The 25,076-nt window shown below is 38.6% G+C and overlaps 1 protein-coding gene across 1 annotated transcript in view; it reads right to left on the reverse strand.

Annotated features, from left to right (window-relative positions):
- Positions 1 to 25,076, reverse strand: part of CCDC141 (coiled-coil domain containing 141) — a 213,686-nt gene that overhangs the window by 72,238 nt on the left and 116,372 nt on the right. Inside the window, exon 8 of the mRNA XM_019654016.1 lies at positions 12,626 to 12,798. Coding sequence (XP_019509561.1) covers positions 12,626 to 12,798 — 173 coding nt within the window. The remainder of the gene's footprint in view (positions 1 to 12,625; positions 12,799 to 25,076) is intronic.

Genomic DNA, 25,076 nt, shown 5'->3' on the forward strand with positions numbered 1-25,076 from the left:
TCTTAATCCTGACATATAATGTTCCACAGACATTATACTTAAAACAATCAGTTTTGTATTTTAAGAACTCCAAGACACTGAAGAGTAGAATCAAGAAATCAGGAATGGCAGACTTGATATCTGACTCTAGAGCCCATGTTCTCAACCCTGACGCGCAAATGCCTCTGTGTCCTTAAGGCTGAGAAGGTGCCGAAGAACCCTTCCCTCGCCTCTCGGGAGCATCAGATGTCTCCTCTGCCCCGGCAGCACTCCTGCCACATCCGTTAGACACGATTACCACCTGCTTTGGAGATGTTTCATGTCTACCTTCCCACCAGACACTGGGTATGATGGGGGCTGACGTAATTCTTGAGCCTGCCTGATATCAGAAATGTCACTTTTATGGCTCCCCACGGCTCTCTGGATCAAGAAGCTCCTGGCCTGGCATTGGAAACCCCACAGGATCTGGAACCTTCTTCAGCCTCCCCCATGTCTGAGACTCTGCACCCGCAGCTCTTTCCCTGGGCACACGTCCCCCCTTGGCCTGGTGTGCGCATTCATGCTTCAACATCCAATCCGTGTATCAATTCTTCCCTGACCCGAGGCAGGGTCAGCTGGCCCCTCTTGCGCCTCCAGTGTACCCAGCTCCGTCCCTCCCAGCAGGCACCACCCACCAATAACTGTCTGGGACATGGCCTGTCTGTTGTGCCCAGACCCAGAGTACCTCAAAAACATTAAAGTAAGGAAGGAGAGTAAAAAAAAAAAAGAAATCAGGAGAGTTTTAGAAATAAGTCTTATGATAATTAAGTGCACAAATTCTGTAAAAGCAGCATATTGGTAATACTAATCATATTTTAACTAGGTTTTAGACTTCGAGACATTATATGCTAAAAAGGCACTTAGCCCAGTTGTCCTATATTTTATAGGTTCCAAGTTGTCTATAAGCATGCAAATCTGAGATGAGAAAGACAAAGTGTATAAGCACTGTGGAAAGAAAATATAGAGAACAAAGTTGGTGAAAGTAATTGGGTAAACATTTTCTAAAAACAATTCTTGAGTACTTACTTTGACAGGTCCCCATTTTTAATGTTTTAAGTCATCTCTGTTCTAATTTTCATGACTACACTATCATCTAGGTATAAATGTTATCTCCATTTTGCAGATACACAAACTGAAGAACAGGAAAGGGGGGTAACTTGCCCAGGTCACAGTTAAATGGCAAAGCTGGGATTTAAACCGGTTCATCTGATATAAGTCCACAGTCTTTACTACCCCACAGTGCCTTTTCTAAGTCTGTAACACATGATGGGGAGTGTGTGTGTGTGGGGTGGGGAGTGTTCTTCCTTTAAACTTTCACTCTCCCTGGAGCTGAGTGTTGATGGAAACAGGATTAGTCTGTGTGGCATGCTGTTTTGAAACAGGCTGGGTTCTCTAGGTAATGCAATGTCTGTCTGTAGTTTTCAAAGTGGCCACTAGAGGGCCCCAGTACCAGCACTGAGAAGGAACATAGGGAAACAAAACCAAATCCAGCATTTCTTCTGTAAACATATTGCTCTTCAGCAACTTACAGGTTTAATTTAGATGAACTAAAACCAACCAAATAGGCTCTCTCTCTTTCTGTCTTTGGAAGGACCATTCATTTTTTATTTTCCAATGACCTAGGAGATTCAGTCTCATCTGGTGATTTGTGCCTCATTGTGTGTATCAGTAGCATTATAAATTCTTTAAGAGAATGGTCAACACTCTTTTCATTCATATATCTCTAAGGCCCTGAGCACATAGCCTTCTAAGTAGGAGATTAATGCATGTTTTTAAATAAAATACACTCTGATCAATATTTAAGGGGGAAAAGAAATGTAAGGAACAAGAAGAATACATGCACAGATAGTTACTGTATAAAAATGTCACTAGTCACAGTTTCTAATAGTTTTCAAACAATGATGATTTTGCCCATTGCTCACTTATGTAAGTTTTAGGCTATGCAAAGACTGCCCAATTTCTTCTTTGGTGGCTTAACATTTATAATTAGGTGGACTGATGCGTCCCTCTTCCATGTAAAGCCTTAAGGGACTGACTTGAATTGTCGTGCTCCACTGTGCATTACTGCCTGGCCACTGTGCACTCCGCTCTTACGTGACTTGGACCCCTTCCTCAGTATGAGAAGTTCTCTGTTATCTTGCTTACCCTAGCCAGCTCCTGTTTTCCTCTCTCTGTGTCCCAGCTACATCATCTCCGTCTGCTCTGGCATTAATCTCTTCCCTCTCCCTGATTCCCAGTTGGAATATATCTGTCATGCTCCTACCACCAGTGCCACCCCCTCCGTTCCTTCTTTGTGCAAACTTTATCTGCAGGTTACAACCTATCCTGATGCCATCAATTTCAGTTAGAAAGTTGATACACTGATTCCAAACTTTTCTTTTGAATATCCCCAAACATTTTAAAACATGTATAGCATGCATATTGACAATTTTCTCAGAGTCTGTAAAGCAGATGGTTTGATCAAAGGAAAAATATGACCTCACTCTCTGCCAGCAATTCTTACATGCACTGAAAATAAATGAGTAGATTTCTATCAGTCACCCAGGAATGAGTCCTGGTACTTCACAATCATATGAAATAAATGATGGGACAAGAACTAAAAACGAATAACAGAAACTTGTTGAACAAAGTGCCTGTCATTTTGCTCTGATCATAAAGCCACACTGCGCCTGTGCTGCCTGGCGGGGTGGGAGGGGGCCTAGCCGTGGACTAGACCTCTAGCTCTAAGAGCCTGTGACTGTAGTTTCATTGTCAATACTGATTGACCTTCGGGCTTTCTCTGTAAGAATGGATTCGATGGTGCCTGTCTGTAGTGTGAGTATGAGGCTCATCAGACTATTTCTGATTATGACTTTGACTTTTCCAAGCGTCACAGATGCTCAGAAATGACAGACTGTGAAGGCTTCTTCAGACGTTTGTTAGAAGCTCCATTATGGGTGCATTTTCTCCCTTGTTCGTTGTGTCAGTAGAAGGGAGAGAAGGGGGAAGAAAAATATATTCTTTTTCCCCAAAGAGCAGAAATGTAATGACTTCTGGCTCAAAAATAGACTGTTCTATTTGCTGCATGGAAGCAGTTGCCTTGTCTTTGCATCTGTCACAAATTGGGGCTGGGAGAGGGGAGCAAATCCCAATGTTAATAGGTTCTAATGATTCTTTCTGGAGAACAGCAAGTTGCTTTCAAACCTTTCATAAATTACTATTGGCAGCCCATCTGGATTAGGAGCTGAACCAGATGGTAAGCGCTTGATGGGTTACTCTATCTCATCAGAAGGAGTCAGCTGATCATATTTTTCTTTTTGTCTATGGACAAATTACACTTTAAAAATGAAAAAAAAAATGTATCTTCCTTAGCTTTTACTTGCTGCTTCTTTTGACAGAGACCCAAACAGTGTCCCCTCATGTTTACGATCTTTATTTTGGAGGAAACAACAGTTGTTCTCTAGATTTCACCTCTAATTGGAAAAAATGCCATTTGTGCTGTAGAAGTGAAATGTATGTTTTTACAATTTTTTTTCTGACTCAAGTTGTACACAATCGAGAATCCCTCCCTATCAAACAAATTTCTCTCTCTCTCTCTCTCTCTCTCTCTCTCTCTCTCTCTCTCTCTCTCTCTCTCTCTCACACACACACACACACACACACCCCTTTAATATACACATAACAATGAAGAAACAGAAAGTAAGTGGCACTGAAGCTACAGAGCTCTAGTCCAGATACATCAGAGATATGCACACATTCCATTCCTATGAGCCCACAGAGACCTACATGAAGGGTACCATAGCTAGGAGACTACCTGAAAAAAGTAATAGGTATGAGGTTCTCCCCCCTCTCAAAAGGAGGTTGAAACACGCTGCAACCAAGTGCGCTACCTGGGCCAAAGAATCAGACACAGCAGGGCAGCAGGAACCACCCTTCAACCCCAACCGGATTCTCTGGTTGCATCTCTGAGAGCCGCTGTGTCTCCCTGGGAGCTAATGTGACCCTGATCAAACAACAGAGGACTGATTCTGGACTGGAGGCCCTGCGAGTTCAGGTGGAAGTCATCACAAAGCTGGGTAAGGACAAAAGAACAAAGAAGGAAAGAACAAAACAAGGAAAATAAAGCCAAAAAACAAACACTTCCCACTCCAGATGCAAGTACAATCTAAAATTTCAAAACACATGAGGAAAATAAATCCTAAGAAAGATACTAAACAATCAAGAGATAAATGTACTCTATCTGAAATGAAAATAAGTAATCTGAAAATGACTTTACTATAAATACATCTGAGATCATCAGAGAGATAAAAAAATCTAACACCCATAATAAAAGAATAAGAAACTGTAACAAAAACAGAAATAAAAACAAAATTGGATATGAAATAAAATGAGCCAAAAATTCTAGAAAAAAAAGTTATAACAACTTTAAAAAATCACTCAATGAAAACAAAGAGAAAATTAGCAAAAGAGAAAATTAGTTTGAGGGATTCACGAAGAATACAACACAAAGAGCTAAAAGAATGAGAAATATGACAATTTAGAGACCTGAAGGACAGACTGAGAGGCTCCAGCATTCTACTAGGAGTCATAGGAGAAGAGCAAAGACAGCACAACAGAAAATCAATATTTAAAGAGATAAGTGCTAACAATTTTCCATGATCGATGACACAAATCCTCAGACAGAAAGGGCACAGGGAGAACTCAACAGGCAAATATTCTCATTTGAGATAATTTGAAAAATATAAAAATATATTTTAATGTATTTCCTTCCAAAAAGTTTTTATTTTTGCAGTCCTCTCCTCCTCCCTCCAAAGTTAGCATAATGCCATATATATATAACTTCCATCCAACTTTTCCTCTCTTAGCATTATACTGTGAGGATACTCTCTGTCTTTAAATATCCTTCAAAAACACTATTTTGACATGGGCTTAGAATATTCCATTATGTGCTTGCCCTTAAAATATTAAAACATTTCCTTATTTTCTGGGAATACTTAGGTGTTTTTCAGATTTGCTCTTATTACAATAGAAACAGAACTGAGATGAGCATTTTATTTATAAGTATGTCCACTCATATCCCTCCCTCTCTCTTCTCTGGGCTCTTTTCTCTCCAAACCCTCTAATCTGAGAGAACTCCTCCTTAGTTACCCAAGACAGAGATTTCTGTTCTGCCCTTTTAGTTAGGCTTCCTCTACACATTGCAGTTCCAGACATTCTTACTCTGGGATCCTTGCTACCTCACACCACATTATCAGCATCATACATGAATGAATGCATATTGTAATGAGGAACTCCTAGATATTTTACAAGAACCTGATCTCGTTACTCCTAGGTTTAATGCAAAGTGTGAACTTTCGGTGCCTTCCACACTAAGAGTTTGAAAATTATAAAAGCCTGGACGATGTTAACAGGCTCAGATTGCAGTTTTGACATTTACTCAATCTCTGAAAAGAACAACTTAATATAGGCATGAAAATATTTGAAAAGTGGCTGAGTTAACACTGTCATAAAAGCTCGATTTTGCAATTTCCAAAATTTCAGTATCTGACATTTACCATCTAAATGCATCATCAAGCCTTTTTTTTAAAAAAACAGATATTTTAAGTTCTTACATGTGGTAGAATTCCCACCATGCAACTATAGATGACTCTATTAGGCAAAGGAAATTTCTGGTTTTTTTCTTTGTTTTGTTTTGTTCTGTTTTGTTGGAGGGATTGTCTTTGTTTTCCACTTAAAAACTTTAAAAATATTTTTTACTATGATAGAGGCTTTCCTTTAATGTCATATCAAGTCCCTTAACATTTCAAATCAAGTCACCTAATATGTAAGTACTAAGATGAGGGATATAGAAGAGGTTTCCTGCATGGTTTCAGCCCTACAAGGTGATGTCATGGTCTGGATGAGGAGATGATACAGTCACAAGTCAAACAGCTAAGGAATGACTCTGAACATCACAGAATGAAAAGTGGAGCCATGAGACAGAGCTGACAAATACAATGGAATTCGAAAAGTAGCGTGTGTGGTATGTACTGATTCTGTGCCTCCTGGCTAGAGGATGTAGACCAGCTGTTCCCAGCCTGTAGGTCGTGACCCCTTTGGGGGTCAAATGACCCTTTCACAGGGGTCACCTAAGACCATCGGAAACAAAAAGATATTTACATTACAATTCATAACAGTAGCAAAATTACAGTTATAGAGTAGCAATGAAACTAATTTTATGTTTGGGGGTCACCACAACATGAGGAACTGTATTAAGGAGTCGTGGCATTAGGAAGGTTGAGAACCGCTGATGTAGACCTTTCTCCCAGTTCAGATTATCAAATTCACCTATGGCTCTCTCAAACCTCATTCCTTCACTTGTCTTATCCCGATCACAGGAGCTTGGGAATGAGTCTCCCTTCTCTGAAAACACCTGCTGTCCTCATGGCTTCCTCGTGCCTAAAGCTCACTTGTTTGATGTGTCATTCTCTGACAGGCTGTTAGTAAGGCGCCGGAGATTCAAGTCCAGGTTTACATATCTTAGACTGCCCTTGAAACCTGGTGCTGGTGTGTCTTATAAGGTGTATATATGTACAGCCAGTGAATTTTTAAATAACCAGAAAGAAAGAAACTTTCAGGGAAGGTGAGATTGGAGTTGAAACTAGAGGATAAATGGAGTACATTTTAAGCACATTAGAACAAAAACAGAATCCATGTTTACTAAGTGGCCAGGCTCCTTGCTGATGAAAGTGGAACGAAAGGCGTAGACAGACAGAGAATTAGCAACCTAACACAGCGGCTCAGACTTACATTCAAACACTCTACCTCTTACTGCCATGTGATAGGAAGTGGGGCAAGTTACTGACCCTTTCTGTGCCCTGGCGTCCTTATCTGCAAAACAGGGACAATGATACCAGCAGTACTGATGTCACAGGGTGGTTCTGAGGGCTCAATTCATCAACACATAGAAAACACACACGTGTTTGCCCTGATTGCTAATGACCATGTGAACAGTCTAACTTTCACCTAGTTCTTTGGTTCTGTCTTGTGCCCCAGCCCCCCATTACCCTTCCCCAAGCCACACTGTCCCTCTTCCTGTTACACCTTTGCTGTTGCTCTGCCTGGTCTGCTCATCTCCCAGCTATTTGCGTAGTAGTTCCTTCTCTTAAACAATCCTTCCCTGCCTACAATGTCTAAAATGGTCCCTTTCCCACAGTCACTCTCTATCCCATCTCACTTTTATAATTTTTCATAGCACTCATTGCTGTGTAACAGCATGTTATTTACTGATTTATTTGTTAGTTGTCTACTTCTTCCCACCGGAATATAAGCAGCGTGAGGGCAGACACTTTGCTTATCACACTGTGCTTGGGAGCACCTGATTTACAAGATGCTCGATAATATCCTGGAATAAACAAACAGACCATGCTGGGTCTCAGTTCATAACTATCCACAATATCAACCAAGGCAAGTAGTGGTTATCAACATACATGAAAATCAGGGGAAGAGAATGCGAAATCCCAATTAACTCCTGTTTTTATTTCTCTGTAAAATATGAAAATAGGAAGAATTAACATTAAAAAAGTAATAAGGGTTAGATCAAAACAGACAATACTTAGTTATACCAAAGCAAAATATTCAACCAGGATGAGGTCTTGTACACACTTTGTGGACCAAAAAGTAACCTCACAGGGTGATCTGGTCAGAAATCCCTAACTGCACAGGTCATGGTGAGTAGTCATGTCCCAGGCCTAAAACTTTTCAGTAAAAGGTTTATTTTTGCCTTAAGCAAGCCCTGCTCATTGTTTTGTGCATCTAAGTTAACACACCTTTGAAATGCCTCTTTTCAGACACCACCTTCTAATGTGTGAACCACCTTCAGACCCCTCATCTAAGACATAACCACCCTCAGGAGAGCACATGATTTTAACTAATCTGTAATCCAATCCCTGCCTTACTTTCTCCCACATCCATGTCATCTTCCTTATGTTCCTTCCTAAATTCCAAATGCATAAGAGAAACTCCAAACTGTTATTCTCCAGGAGCATTTGAGATCTTACTCCCAGGCATATGTCATCACTTTGGCTCAAATAAACCTATAAAAATTCTCTACAGGTTTGAACATTTCTTACATTGACAGCTTAAATTCACCATAACAAGGAAGGATGAAAAACGATACAGTCTGCTATGCAGGAATAGAAAATTGAGTCAATACTGAAGCAAATTTACTTGTAAATGTTAAGTTAATTTTAGTAAACAAAAAAGGGCAAATGAATACTTTACACAGTGGCCTGGTTTTGCTGGGTGTTTACATGTCTTTGAGTTCTGAATTGGTAACTACACTGACAAAAAAATAAAAAAGGGGGTCCCTTGTTTTTGTCCAATTATGGAAAACTTCACCCTCACACACAAGGAGTGCTTCCAATCACTACAGCTTCCTGTGGCTTAAAAAATGCAGAATTTTGCTTGGTAGCAGGCCACCTTTGGTCAATCTTTAGACTGAGTTCAAAGGTGATGGCAAGCAAGGCCTAGGAGGAGGCGAGGACCGGAAGCCAGGAACTTTCAACTTCACTGTAAGGCTGATTCTGACCATTGTCATTTACTACTCCAAGTAACTTGCATCATAACTTAGTGCAAATGCATGCACTAAAATGCCTTCCAAATTCAAGTGTATGTAGATTGTGACAGAGATACGCTGAAAAGACAATAAACTATTTAAGGACTCAGAATTATCACCCAATTATAGGGAGGACATAGGAAAGGCAAGAAAACATTTAAGTAACCATTTATTCGGTGAGGCTGCTCCAATTTCAAAGGTGTTTGATCCCAGGATAGGAAAAGTGTGGACCTGTTCCTAATAAGGTAGCAATTACAGAACAGTAATGACAAAGGTCTCAGATTTACTGCGCAGCTTCATCTCAGATAAATGTGAACTTCTGAAGTCCTCTTTTTTTGACTAAGAAAAAAAAATCAGATCTAAGGGTCTCTGAAATTCCTACCGGACCCGATACTAAAGTCTGCCTTTTATTACCTTATAATAAATGTTTGTCCTTCAAATATAACCTTCCTCAGTTAGTGACAATGAATATATGATTTGGTGCAGCTGACTTTACTGTAATAATTTGAAACAACGATGTGACTCAGTATTTACCTTTTAAAGCTCTTTGTATAGAAGGTAAAAAATATAAGTGAGCCAGTTGTTTATTGGGCACTCTCTATGTGCCAAGAATAGTGTTGTCTCATCTGATTAAAGCAAAAAAAGAAAAACACAAAATCTCTATGAAATGTATATCTTCATTTTATGGATAAGGAAACTGAGGCTCACAGGAGTTAAGTTTAAAACCAACGGCATAGTTTTGGTCCTCAGAATGCCTGAAATGAAACTCCTTTGACACTGAGTCTTAGGTTTCTTACCCACACCAGTCTCAAATGTCTGGTACTGGGAACCTTAGTGTCATGTGTCCTCATAGTGGGGCTGTCATTCAGAAGCCTAGGAAGCCATTGTGATGTTTAGTAATGTGCACTTTGCTCTGCTGAAATTTACATTAATTTCCACAGCAATCATGCTAAACTCCGCTTCACTACAGCAGTGGGTGCAACTTGTAAACTCCTTCCTAGGTTTTGCTTCTTTCCTCTGATGGTGACTCAGGTCATTGAACAGATAAATCATTAGCGGAAGAAGGGAAGCAAATCCCAAATGGAATGCATGGGACTGAGGTCAGTGTCTAAGTGTGGCTCGAGTTTGCAACTGAGACTCTAATGCATTTCAATTCAGTTTTAATGGATTTTTATTCTACATCTACCTTCTGAATCAAAAATATCCTTTGCCAAGTAACGATTTTACCTTACCTTCAGTTCCTCCTAGAAAATGGAAATAGTATTGATTTGTAAAATATTGTGAAATCTCGGGGCAGCCAAACATCTTGGAACTACTGTAAAAGCTCATATATCTAGGATGTTGACAGAAACCGTACTACTAATTACTTTTAAAATCCAGTTACTTGACCATTAATTAAAGTTTCTTGAAATGGTCCCTAACTATTGATTTTTCTATTAAGACTCATTCTGCAGACTGAAAAATAGAACTATAGATGTCTCGTTGAAAAACTACATATATATATATATATATATATATATATATATATATATATATANACACACACACACACACATATATATGGAGAGAGAGAGAGAGAGAGAGAGAGAAGGAGAGGGAAATTAAACTAGAAAGAGCAAAGAATGCAAAAAGAATGAGACTAGCTAAGTAGGTAAATGTGTTGACCATTACAAAGGGAATGGCCCAAACAGTCATTAACACCCTAAAGATAGAATGTATTATAAAATAAAAGCAGTTCTCTTATGATTAAGCACTGAAAATAAAGCATTGCTGATTAGAGCAAAGGGTATAAAGTTTAGCAACAAAAAATGGTGACCAGCTTTCCAACTCCAGGAGTTAAACATCAAAACGGGAATTGGGAACTTTGGCTTCTGGCCAGGAAGCAGGGACTGGATTTACTGACATGCTTTAAACAACTAGAAAATAAACAAAATGTATGAAACAATGGTTCTCAGACATTGCAGAACAGATGGCACAGAACAGTGATCCCTGAGAGAAAGAAAATGAAAGAGGTGAGCTTACAAATGCATCAGCTTATTGCCTGGAAGGTAATTTCCAGACCAAACTCAGGTAGGTGGAGCCCACCTACCTGAGGTCTTGCTGAGTTGACGGGATAGAGATCAGACTTGGGGAAGGCCAGACACCTAGAATTTCTGGGGCAGCGTACTACAGACAGATCTCCAGAAATGTGGGAGGGAGCTTTGGCTGCCTCTGTGTATGAAAGGAAACTGCCTGAGGGCAGGAAAAGCACTCCAAGCAAAGAGTGGACGGAACAGAAAAATAACATCTATCTGTACTGTCAAACCAACTTACTATAATGACATGGGGCCATTCCCCAATTATAACTGGAGGCCTCACTAAATCCAGTCGTCACATGACTCAGATCAGTGTCAAACATCTACCCCGAGTCCAAGCACAAGTGTCTGTGCCACCCGTAGGATATCTTTGCAAAGTCCAGGACATTTAAGCTTTCTGGAAGACTACGCTTGGGGCAGAGGAGGGAGGAAGAAACTCTTGGACCACACTTTGGGGCCAGACATGGGCACAGTGGGGCTTCGGGGGCCAAGTGGATACACCTTTACTCAATGCACGGCTTGGAGCTCAAGTAAAGAAACTTTACTGTAGTAAAATTGCACTGTAGTAGCTATAGTTGTTATTGCTCATTTTTCAAAGGGGAGAATCATTTGCCCTTCTCATAGCCTCAGCTTTTTGGCTACTGCTGGAAGACCTCGGATTATTTCTGATCTCGGGTTTGCATGGTTCCGTAGCAACCATCACAAACCCTGAGTAAATATCCCTGTCCAGATTTAGACTGCCTTCTGGAAAGGAATTCTCTAAACCCAAACTTACCAAATTTACACTTTTAAACACATCTAACATAGAACAAAACAGAAACAGAAATAGAATAATTTTAACCACATTCCACTATTTCATTGTTCCTCAAATTGAATGTCTCTACGTTTCAAGGAGATTGTGAATATGGGAGATAAAAAACTGGGCTTAACCCATTTGCACAAATCTTCACATCTCTCTGTAAAAATGTAAACTCTGCCTTCATTTCTTCTTGGCCAATATCTATTCTACTATCTGTTCTGTCATCTCCCTTTTGTCTTCCAGTCCCTATCCTTTCTCATATTTTCCCATTGCATTCTCTTTCTGTTTCTCAAAGTCCTTCTCTCTCCTTATTCACACCCAACTCTAAGCTCAGAATGATATACTCACCAAATGTGCTAATGAAAACAACCAGCCCTAGCACAATGGTGAAGAGCATGGGTTCTAGGGTTCATGCACTTGGATTCAAATCCTGGATCTGCCACTAGCTGGCTGTGTGACCTTTTGCAAGTTACTTAACTTCTCTGTGTCTCAGCTACTTGTAAAAGGAGAACATTAATAGTATGTGCCTTGTAGAGTTGCTGTGAGAATTAATGAGGTAATGCTCCTAAAGTACTTAGCACAGTGTCTGCCCCATGCTGGGCTCTCAGCAAATGTGAGCTATTATTATTATTATTATTATTATTATTATTATTAACAATGTCACCTTTTGTTTGGGGTTTTTTGCTTGGTGAGTCACCACAGTCATATATGAAAGAGAATTCTGGTCCTTTCTTATTTATTTATTTATTTATTTGTTTGTTTGTTTGTTTGTTTGTTTGTTTCCGGAAAGAAACAAAGAAACAGGGTAGATTGAAGGCTCATGAATTAAAAGGGAGGAGACCCCATGGAAGTGCCAGGATATGAAAACATTGGAAACTAAAGCTTTGTGTCTTCTCTTGTCCTTCCCTTTTCCTTCCTCAGAAAATCATAGAAAGGGAGCTTTTAGCACCTTCTGGTCCTCAGGCATGGAATATGGCCTCACTTATAAATGAGCAATGTTAAGTTCAAAATTACAGTTGACCAAAATTCAATAGATCCTTTAAAGCCATGTCATAGTATTAGAAGCAGAAGAAAAAAAAAATCATGCAACTTATTTTTCAACAGGCTGTGGAAACTGAAAAAGCTTGTCACACCGAGGAAGAAATAGACTTTACTCACCTGCAGGAGTCTACTTGGCTGATTAAGGCTTGCCCCTTCTGCAAAGCATCAGCTGTGCACTCTTTAATTTCTCTGTGTAACTCCTCATGCCTTGCTGCCAAGACAGGCAGACTTAAACCCTCTGATTTAAGGAGCTTAAGATAAGCTTCAACTCTTCCAAGCACATCAAATGCCTGCCAAAGAAAACATACTTTCATTTTCTGCTTTTCTAGTTTAAAATCTACATCAATGTCTACATGAACTACTAGAGATTAAACCAGGCTATTCAATTTATTAGTTTAATCAAGACCCAAAACAACAAGTTTAGTCTTGGAAAACAGCTGTATAGGTTTAAGGCTCCATTTAGGGAAACTGATCATAGCTTAGTTCAGCATATATAAGTGTCAACACCATAAAATTACCAAAGCAGTTTACATTGAGAACGTATCAATACAACTAACTCAGCTCTAACTGTATAGAATTAGAGGGCCAGCTTTAGTTTTTGTACATTCTGTACTGCATACAAATAATAGATGAGGTATTTTTAAAATATAATGCAGACTTTCATAAACTCAAATGTCTCTGTAATATTCTTAAAAGGAAATTTCCCAATAAATTGCACTTTGAACCTGAAACCCTGTAGGGAAATATTCAAGAAATTACTAATGTGCTTTTGCCCTTGCCTTTCCAAGTAGAAGAATTTTTGTCTGCTCCATCTGAGGCATCCGTCTGTCTACAGAGAAGGTTAGAATTTGGTTTTGAAGCCGTGCAAAGACAAAGACCAAGGTAATATTTAGCTACTGATATGCAAATAAGATTATGCATAAAAAAACAAAACATGCCTTTGCAAAACAAGAGATTGTCTTGAGAGAAGAGTTTTGAATTCTTTTATTTTCTTCCTTTATTAGCAAATCAACAACCCAGCATGGGGGATTAAGCTTACAGCACTAACATAGAGTAAAGAGGAACTATCCTTTTGGTCATTAAGGCTTAGGTGGCATGAAGATGTAGGAGGGTATGATAAAAAAGGCAGTACCAGAGGACTGCGTTAATATGAGGAAAAAGGAGAGCGTGCAAAGTGCCATGGTCTTCATAGGTTTCCTGAGATCCCGTCTCTGAACGTGGGCTTGGAGAGCGGGAGATGAGTTTGGGAAGCTGAAGGAAACTGAATGGTAAGGGAGCTCTTGCCATGTTGCCCTTTGGCACTGCGGGAAGACACCTCACAGGATGCATCATACCAGTGAAGAGAACACTCCAATCCCAATAAGCTCGACAGTGCCTCTGTCAGGGGGGCCTTGAAGTCTACCCTTCCTGGTTGCTGAGTTGGAAGCCAGCAGGATTAGCAGGGGCCTCCCAGGTAGCGTAGCAAGACCCTACAGAAAGCTCATGAGCAATGCGACAGGTGGTCTTGTGAGTCTAGTACCGTGGAGACCTGACAGAGACCAGAGGAGCAAGGCTGAGTTGATATTATGGGGAATTTTAAGCCAAGGATACCACTGTGGAGCTGTGTTAAAACATGCAGGCCCCTGCCCTAGTCACTATCTTAGGGGGTGGGTTTTAATGGCAGAATTGGAACTGGAAAAAAATTGAATTAATAAAAGAAATCTCTCAAATACTGTCATATTCTTTATAGGCTGATATTTTGTTCTTCCACCAATGTCATCACGTCTCCTCAATTTGCTCTTTCTGCTTAGTTAGAATGCTTAAAACAAAAGCATTCCCATTTATCTAGCAGCTGATAGGAAGTAATAATAACTACAGTTTAATGAGAACTATGTGCTCCATCTATATTAGTTGTTTCGTGATTACCTTTCATCAGTAAACAAAATACTTTTGAATGTCTCCTAAGTTTGAAGTACACTGTCTTTTACAGCCCTGGGGAGGGCGAGAAATTATCCCTATTACATGACCGGGAAACTGAGTCTCAAAGAGGTTAAGTAAATAATGCAAAGTGATACTTACACTAAGTGGCAGATTTACTATTTGCACTCAATTTGTCTGGCCCTAAGGCCCCTGTTCTGAAACCACAGGCTGTGGCACCGTGTGGCAAAAAAAAAAAAAAAATTACTGTGGGAAGCTTAAGAAAGAAGGGACAATTCTAAGAAGCCTGTTAATCTTAGGTGGAGAAGGTGCGATTTTAAAACTTACTTTTTAAAATAAGTGTCCACCTTTCCTTTGTACAAGTGAGAAATGATACAGAGAAAGGTGGAGGGATTTCTTTTATGCTATATAGGACCCTAAAAGAAAGATAGCATTTTGTTGTTGTTGTGTTTTTTCTTTTTGGCGAGCCTATCGCTGGGTGACTTTGGCCTCCTCCTGGTGGCCTGGGTCAGAGGCGTCCCTTTCGAATCCGTTCTTCCGCTTTGTCTGCTCATGTCTCAAGCAGGCAGTTTTGAGGGTTATTTATGTATTTGTGTATTTATTTATGTATTTATGTATGTATGTATGTATGTATGTATTTATTTATTTATTTATTTATTTATTTATTTATTTATTTCAGCTGTACAAAACAATTATTAAAGAAACTTTGAACCAGAAGAACTCTTCCTTATCTAATCCTTTTTTTTTTCTTCTGCTGTTGGCAACAGAGCCAAGATGCTGATGTTAGGAAAGAGGGTCTGAATTACTCTCTTGATCTTTCCATAATAACACTTTAAAATGCCACTTGGCAATAACCACTGTTTCTGAATTTTGTTTTATATTTTAAACTTTTATTGCTTATTTTGAATAAAATAAAGGGGGTCTTTTGTTAATTAAGGGTTAGTTTTAAAGTTAGTGCCTAAAGCAAAAATCTGTTGTATTCAAAATTATCACAAACTCCCTTATCACACTTCAAGTTTAATGTACGAGTGTGTGACCTAGTGCTTCCAGTAACACACATTCACATTTTAGGATTGCGAGCCATGGTGCTAGACAAAAGGAAAAAATAAAGGGAAAGCCTTTAAGTGGATGTCAGGCCATTCACTTCTTTCTTCTTTTAAGATAATTCTCAAGTTCCCAGTGTGAAAGGGGCAAGGATAGAGCATTTCGAAGTGCTTCTTGCCCGCAAGTTTAACTGCACCCTGTTTTAATATTAAGCCACTATAACCTTTAATACATATCATGTGTGTGGCTGTTTTGAGAATTCAAGAAGAAAAAATATGAAAGTAACTAGGGCATGATGGTGCACATGTAGCAAGTACTTAGAAAATATTGGTTGGCTGTTGCTCTAAATCTTGATTGATGGGTCTCACCTCTGAAAAAAAATCACTGCAAGAGCATGGTCACCTGCTGCCTGTCACTCATCCCTCACGGGCCTTTCCTTTTGTGGCCCCAAGGAACAGCTGCTGCTCTCACCCCTTGGGCATCATCGGTCTCACCTTAATGGAGTTAAGATGCTAAAGCCCTGTGTACATTAAATGCATGTGTGATGTGATGCCACACCATTCCTGAATGTTATCATAAAAGTATTATTTCCTAACAGCATGGAAATAAAGTGAAGGGATAAATATTCACTAGACGGAGAAGGTTTTATATCAAAGGCCAAGATAACCCATAATGTAGAAAGAAAATAGCCAAATTTTCTTCCAGAGTTTTTTTCCCCAAAAGATCAAAGTGTCAGGAAAGCACTTACTTATGAATCGCCCTGTGTATCACACTTAATAGAATGACGGCAGTAGAAAGGAAGTGAGTGATTTCGCTCCGTCTTTAGCTCAACACATGTATTTGGAAAATGCCTACTATAGGTAAGGTAGGTTGGGTGCTGTAAGAGAGCTTATTCCTTATCCTCAGTGCTAACCTAGCTCTAATGGGAATACCTGTAAACACGGAACTAGTTAAATTTCTTAATGTTAAGAGGAGGCCTCTTTCAAAAAGATTAGACTGGCTGTGATTATCTGAATCACATGCAAAGCTCATTTCCCTCATCCCCATGTAGAATTTGATGAGGAATCCATGTGCCAATTTCAGAAATGATGTAAGTATCATGGCTCTCACTTAATCTACCCCCAAAATAGAACCGCGTGCTTTTCTATTTACCATATCCTGATATACAGGGATCCAGCCTGGAATGAATCTCTGTTGCACACATGGTACAGAAGAGCTCGTTTCTGTCAAGAACGCTGCGTCCCCACATAAATTTTGGAATTAATATTTCACCTTTAGTTTTTCTCTTCACTTGCCATTTTTACTTCCAACCTTGTGTGCACTAGTCAAATAAAGGTTTTATGACTGAATGGATTGGGGGGGGGGCGAAGATACAGGTGCAAGTATAATAGTTTCTCCCTCTAGATTCTAGCTCTTCTTGACTATTTTATATGGCACAACTCAGTTCTTAGGCAGATAAGGAGGAGATGAATAAGTTCTTTTGGATCCTGATTTGGAAAAGACTAAGGAGTTGCTTGATATTCGGTTGTTGGAAAAGTCATGACATATTTTTGTCTATGTTTTTCAAAGGTCATTTATTTATATAAAGAACAAAGATCAATTAATGATATATTGCCCATTTGTTCAATAACCTTTTGCCATCTTGCAGTGAGCTTCATAATTCCTCATTCATAGAAGGACCTGTCTTTATTTGCAAAAAAATGAACAAGGTGCTGATTTACAGCCTCATCTGAATTGAACGTTATACCACGCAAGGAGTTTTGAAGACAGCGAAACAAGTGAAAGTCTGATGGCACAAGGTCAGGCAAGTATGGTGGGTGTGGCAACACATCCCATCCAAGCTCCAATAATTTTTGACAGGTGATTAAACTTGTGTGTGGTCTCGCGTTGTTGCATGGAACACAACTCTTTTACAATTAACAAGCACTGGACATTTCTGGATGATGGATTCATTCAAACTGTCCAATTGTTGACAGTACACATTCCAGTTGATTGTTTGGTTCCTTGGTAGGAGCTCGAAAAAACACAACACCTTTAAAATACCACTGCACTGAGAGAATAACCTTCCTCTGATGAATGTCTGCTTTTGATGTCGTTTGAGGTGAAACATCACGTTGGGACCAAGATTGTTTGCACATCACATTGTTGTAAACAATCCACTTCTCATCACCAGGTATCAGTCGCTTAAATAAGGATCGTTTTCCTCACGTTTAATGAGCATATTGCAGATGTTTATACATGCTGTCAAATGAACTTCTTTGAGTTCATGCGGAACCCAAACATCAAGCTTGCTTATGTATCCCAGCTCCTTCATGTGGTCGTGAACACTTGAATGATGGATGCTCAATGTTTCTGCAATCTCTCGTGTCATGGTGTAACATGGGTTTGACTCAATCAGTGCCTTTATTTTGTCGTCATCAACCTTGGTGGGCCTTCCTGACCAAAGAGCATTGTTGAGATCAAAATCACCAGCACAGAATTTTGTGAACCATCGTTCGCACTGACGTTCTTGTAGAGCATTGTCACCGTAAACTTTATACAACTTTTCATAAGCTTGATGCACGTTCTTCCCTTTGTGTAAGTAAAACAGTGAAATATGGCAAAAATGCACAGTTTGGTCTTCCATCTTCAACTTGTTGTAAAATCTCCGAAACTCAACCAAATTGCTCACTCTTTTTAACAATGAAGGTAGAACTGTCAGCTGTCAAATGACATAGCAATAACATAGATGCGAATGACTCTAAAACTTCCATCTGTTGCAAATTTGTGTCATGACTTTTCTGACAACCCAATATTTGTTCTTTAAGACACTAATAAAGATCTCTCCTTTTTCCCTTAAGTACAAGATCCAGAGCAGGCTGAATCAAATCAAATAGAGATGGTATCAAGGCATGGCACATTTTATTCTTTTTAAAATATATATGAGATTAATAAACTAAGCAAGAACCATAAGTTATCGGCATAATTCTTACACTATACTGTTTCATAAAGATGTTTAATATGTAATGTTTGCTTCTTGACTAATTTGAAGAGAATCTACATAAACACACCCATACACACATCCCAAAAAAACTGCAAATAGTTGAAAATTTCCTTCCATGGGTCCCAAGGCCTAAGAATGAGTTTGGTTGGAACCCTTATAATTATTAAGGGCACAAACTCAGCTCAGTTTTTAATTAGATCCCTACATTTCACTATCTGTGCAGATTCAGATTTCCTCTGGCTTCAGTTTTTATACAGACTGAAAGGTTTGCCGTCAGCCAAAAACACACAATGGAGAAAAGAAAGCCTCTTCAATAAATGGTGCTGGGAGAATTGGAAAACCATGTGTAAAAGAATGAAACTAGACTGCTATCTGCCACCGTGCACCAAAATTAACTCAAAATGGATAAAAAAACCTAAACATACGACCTAAAACAATAAACTGCATAGAAGAAAACATAGGTACTAAACTTATGGACCTTAGGTTCAAAGAAGATTTTATGAATTTGACATCAAAGGCAAACAAAGTAAAAGCTAAAATAAATGAATGGGACTATAGCAAACTAAAAAGCTTCTGCACAGGGAAAGAAGCCATCAACAAAACAAAGAGGGAACCAACTGAATGGGAGAACATATTTGCAGACAATGCCTCCTATAAGGAGTTAATATCCAAAATATACAAGGAACTCATATAACTCAACAACAAAAAACAAACAATCCAATTAAAAAATGGGCAGAGGACCTAAATAGACATTTCTCCAAAGAGGACATACAAATGACCAATAGACATATGAAAAAAATGTTCAACATCACTAATCATCAGAGAAATGCAAATAAAAACCACAATGAGATATCACCTCACACCAGTTAGAATGGCTATTCTCAACAAGACAAATAATAACAAGTGTTGGAGAGGCTGTGGAGAAAAAAGAACCCTCAATGCACTGTTGGTGGGCATGCAGATTGGTGCAGCCATGATAAAAGGCAGTGTGGAGGTTCCTCAAAAACTTAAGAATAGAATTACCATATGATCCAGCAATTCCACTCCTGGGTATCTACTCAAAAAATCTGAAATCATGTATCCATAAAGATATTGGGTTGTCAGAAAAGTCATGACACATTTTTGCAACGAAAAACATAGAAAAAAATACCTCATGACTTTTCCGACAAACCAATATATGTACTCCAATGTTTATTGCAGCTTTATTTATGGTGGCCAAGACATGGAAACAACCAAAGTGTACTTTAATAGATGATTAGATAAAGATGTGGTATATATACACAATGGAATACTATTCTACCATAAGAAAAGATGAAATACTGCCATTTGCAACAACATGGATGGATCCTGAGATTATGATGCTAAGTGAAATAAGTCAGGCAGAAAAAGTCAAGAACCATATGACTTCACTGATATGTGGGATAAAGAACTGGAAGCAACAAGGGAACAAGACAAACAAATAAACAAAAACTCACAGACACAGACAATAATTTAGTGGTTACCAAAGGATAAGGGGGGAGGGGTGATAGTAGAACAGGGTAAAGGGGTCAAATATATGGTGATGGAAGGAAAAGAAAAAGAAGAAAAGTGGTAGAAAAGGGTAAAGGGGGTCAAGTACATGGTGATGGAAGGAAAAGAAAAAAGAAAAAAGAAAGATTTAGTGTCCTTTCCTAATCACCACCTGGGATAACCCCTGGCGACCCCCAATATGGCAAGCTGATTCTTAATTCAGGTCCTGCCCACATCTGCCCAGGCTTTCAAATGCCATGAAGGCCAAAGGCAAAGAGGAATGTTTCTTCTCCCTGCTGGTGCTCCGGCTGATTCTTTGCCTTTCCAAGGTCATTGCTGCTGGGCCCCAGGGCTCCCTCCATGTACGAGGGTAACAGGGCAGATTAGTGCTATAAATGAGAGGTGTTTAAAATCCTGAGTATTTAAAGCAGCGTTTTGCGTCACAATCTGAAAAGCTGAAAAAAAAAAAACAAAACACTGGAAGAGAGGGAGTTTGGGATTGAAAGTAGCACGTAACTGGAAGCTTTTCATCAACAAGGAATGGAGGACGTTTTTGTATTGACCATTTTTTACTTCCTCTGACATAAGCCCATCTTTGACATGGAAAAATTAGACTGACAAGCAGAACTTACCCAGCCTGTCACTGTTTATAATTTCCAATTTCTTTTATCTACATTGACCTAAATGGTTTTAGGGTGATCTTGGGACTATTACCATGGAAAATGTTCTTTTACAATGTGCAAAGCATTTATTTATTTTTTTTCACTTATTCAACAAATATTTATTGACATCTATGGAGCGTGAAGTCTGCTGTGGGCTGGGGATATGAAAAGGAACAAAAGCATTTTAGTCATGTTCAAGTAGCTAATGCAGTATGAAATGCATACATAATGACAAAATAATGGCTAGCACTTAGTGAGTGCTTAGCTGTCCTATGCACTAATCTGGTATTAATTCATTTAGATAGCGCCATGACTCTGTGAGGTACATATCATTGTTATTTCAATTTTACAGATGAAAAAGCCTGGTGTATAGGAAAGTTAAGTAACTGCCCAAGGTCACAGAGTTAATAAATGCCTGAGACCAGATTCATACCCAGGCAGCCTGGCTCCAAAATCCACTATATTATTTCAGAAAAGTGTCATACTAGCAAACATTTCTAAGTTTTCGGTTAATATGTCACAATTCCATTTATTTATTTATACTCCAACTGTATCCTGAAAAGACTGTGTACATTTACCACCAATTATAAGAACTTTTTTTACTGTATGATATTCCCTGAAGTAGATAAGGATTGTTAGATCTATTTTAGAAAAGAGAAAATTTTTTCAAGCTCAAAATGTAAATTGATTTGTCACATGGACAGGCATTTGTTCAACAAAATTTTTTGAACAACAAGTGGCACACAAAGATGATTAAGACATAATCTGTCTCTAAAGAGCACAGAGAAATGCTATGGGAATAATAAAAAATAAGCAATTAATGCTGTGTGGAGGCTTCTCAGAGGAGGTGATATGTGTGATGACAAGACCATACAGGCTCCTCTACTCAGATATGAGAGAGATGAACTTGAAACTTGTGTTCCTTGAATATTAAAGTAATTAAGATCTCCTTTTTCAAAATGATCTCATTCCAATTACCTTGGATCAATATAATCTCTTATGATCAATGTGATGTACTTGGCCATGAGACTGCAGATTCTAATATTTCATTGCTTTCAATCATTCAAGCAATTATTGAACATCTACCTGTAAGGCACTGTTCTAAGTGTTTTGGTGAAAACAAAGAGAAATGGACATGTTTCTTACCCTGGAATTTTAATTTAGCAAAAGAAAATACCTATAATACATATGCGAGGAAGAATATGTTTACTGCCAATGGAGAGACACAACAGTCTGAAACTGTGCATGGAAGAGAAACCAATTAATACACTCAAGACTTGAAAGTGAATTGATAGCTTTATCATGAAAGATACTCATGAGTGAATGATAATAAAACTGCATGTCTTGATTATAAGACTATTAAATATGGGCTGAGCTGTGGGCTCTCATGAGAAATGTAAGACGTTAAAGGTATTCCTTGAGTTTGATAATTGTTTCTAGTATATTTTTCTTAAATAATTTAATTCTAATAGTTTAGCCACATTTATCAAATATTTGCTGTGGTTTAAATAACTGGTCCTTGGTCTCTAAAACCAAAGGTTTCTAAACCATTCTCTCAGAAGCAGTATAGGAGCGGAGTAAACTAAGACATCACCGGCTTCTACATGAGGAGGTTTGCCTCATCATGACCTTTTCCAGTCCTTAGTATCTCTGCATATTTAAGGACATGCTCAGCATGAGACAGAAACTACTTAGCATGCTATTCAAGATGCTTCCTGACCCCGTCTGCTTTTACCACTTTTATCTCCCATCACTCTGGGCTTACACTTTACTTTCTTAGCAAAATGAATTAATTGAGGTTCCCCAAACATGGCACAGCTTTGTACTAACCAGCCCTCCCCACCCCTTCTTGCCTCAGCCTTCCAAATTTAACTCAATGATTACCTCCTCTAGAGAAGACTTCCTGGATGCTTTTTCCCTGGGCCAGGTGAAGGGTCTCTGCTCTGGGTTCCCGCAGGCTCTAAGCTTACTCTATCATGGTTTTTCCCACAGTTCACAGCACTTCTGTTCCCTTGCCTCTTCTCTAAGGTAGACTGACAGGGTTCTGAAGGCAAGGATTGTATCTTTCCGTTACTTCGGCTCAAGCACCCATATGACAACATGGTAGCAGTAGATATACAACATGTTAGCTGAAAGCAAATGTGGAAGAAGGAAGGGAGTGAAAGCAAGTTGCTTTAATTTTTTTCGAAGAGAAAGGGAAGGTGTTCTAGAAATAAGAAATCAGAGACAGGCTGCTCAAGAATTATGAAACTGAAAGTGATTATGTACACTTTCCTTTTCCCCATTTTTAATGACAGCTTAATTTCTTGAATTCATTTATATCACCTCAAATTCCTTTTGGATAATAGATTTTAGGTCCTCTACTTGAACATGTTTCTTCTTTCAATTGGTACAATAACTGCAACATTTTAATTAATTGTTCCCCACATCTATCTATAGAGGGTGCCAAAAAAATACACATTTTAAGAAAGTAAAAAACTGTATTAAAATTGTAATAATATATATCGATAACAAAAGATGAATGCAAGTCACATTTGCCTTCTGCAATTACAAGAGGTGCTCAAAGTGGTTACCATTAGCAAAATTTTAATAGTTTTTTTCCTTTCTTAAAATGTGTATACATTTTTTTGCACCCTCTGCATTTTGAAAACGGTAGAATAGTGTATACATAAATTTTAAAAAATGTACTAAAATTCCATGCTCATTTTGTTTTCATCTGTTGTTCAAACAATAACGCTGCTGTAGGAATTACTGTTTTGCATCACTATAAATATCTTGAAAAAGCAACATCATCTTTTTCAAGAGACATTAACTTTTCATCAGCGATGGCATAAGCAGCAGAAACCATGATAGTCACTACATTTTAAACTGCCTTTGGTGTGTTCCCCTGGCTGGCCCACTTTTGCTTCACCCCTGCTTTCAGGCTGACCACCCAAGAACTAGACCATGGAGATTTGGCCTCTCTCCTCTGCTTGATTTCCCCAATGAGATCATGCGCTGGGGGATTGGAAAGCCTGTGACACGAAACTTTATGACTAATCAGCCATGTTTTACAGCTTTTGGTTCAATCATCATTGTCATATCAACACAGATTCACACTGTTCTGCTCTAGAAACATACTACATATGTTTATCTCTGATTCAAACCACATTCCCCAAACAATGATAAATACATTTTGGGTAATCAACACATATTAACACGAGCTTCCTTTTTGTGAATATGACAGAAATGTAATAAAAAGATAATATATAATCACAAAAGATGAAAATATGGGGGGAGGTCAAGGTGAGTTACTATGATAGGTGCTATGTTCATATTTCACGTCATGCCCTCATAACTCTTAGCAACCTCTGGTAATTACAGAAACTCTTCTCCAATAAGCTATCCTTCATTGTTGACAATCAACCCCTGCCTCTATTTGTTGCTGAGTGATCGAGCAAATAGGATCCCCAAACACAGTAGATAACTAAAATGAAAACAAAGTATTTCAGGTTCTTGAGTTATATGGCCCAATGTGCGCTTGAATCCAGTGGCTGGCTTATGAAAAGCAATACTCCCAAGGTCCTGCGTGCTAACATCGCCACCTACTGCTCACTCCAGGTACAAACTGCCCCACCTGAAGCCAAAGGCTATAGACACTCTCTGAGTAAAAAAAGAGAATTTTGAGCCTTGGGCAATCATCAACCCCTAGCAGGTTTAAAAGAGAATCAAAGGCACTGTTACCAATGAGGACAATTAGGAGATAACTATATTTACTGAATTTCACAAATTGGAAACATATTGGCTCATAGATTTTTTGTTTTGTTCTCTATTGCATCCACAGCATTTAGAACAGTGCCTAACACACAGTAGTTGCTCAATAAATATTTATTAAATAAATGAATCACTAAAGAAGACGGGTAATTATTTTCATGAATTCATCATACTATTCAGCAATTTCAATGAAAGGAATTATTGTGTCTTTGTTTCTAGTAAATAAGAATAACCCTATCTAGAATTAGTACAGAGAGAAATAAATGAAAATAAAAGCAAAGGAGGCAAAGGGGGACTTCCAGATGATTACAACAAAAATACCAGAAATACATGATTAAAAAAATCTGAATGAAAAAAGAATACATATGATATGAAAAACCTACTGTCAACAGTCCATTCTGCAAATGAGATTGTGACATTCATTCCTTTTAACAAAATTCAAACAAAGTAAAAGATTATTTTTCAAATCATATATTTTTCTTTGTACTGAACAAACACCCAAGCTGTCACACTTATTCATATGTTACTCATGACACTAACACACTTTTCATACCAGTATTTGACACAGAAATTGAAGAAGAATATTGACCTACCTTTGACAAATTTGTAACAAGAGGTTGTTTGCTAAAACATAATTCCACTTATCAAGAGTGGAATTGGTTTTCAGGGTATCTTTTTTTTGAAGCGCTGACTTCCTCTT

The sequence above is a fragment of the Hipposideros armiger genome, unplaced genomic scaffold (assembly GCF_001890085.2).
Source record: "Hipposideros armiger isolate ML-2016 unplaced genomic scaffold, ASM189008v1 scaffold_212, whole genome shotgun sequence".
Lineage (NCBI taxonomy): Eukaryota > Metazoa > Chordata > Mammalia > Chiroptera > Hipposideridae > Hipposideros > Hipposideros armiger.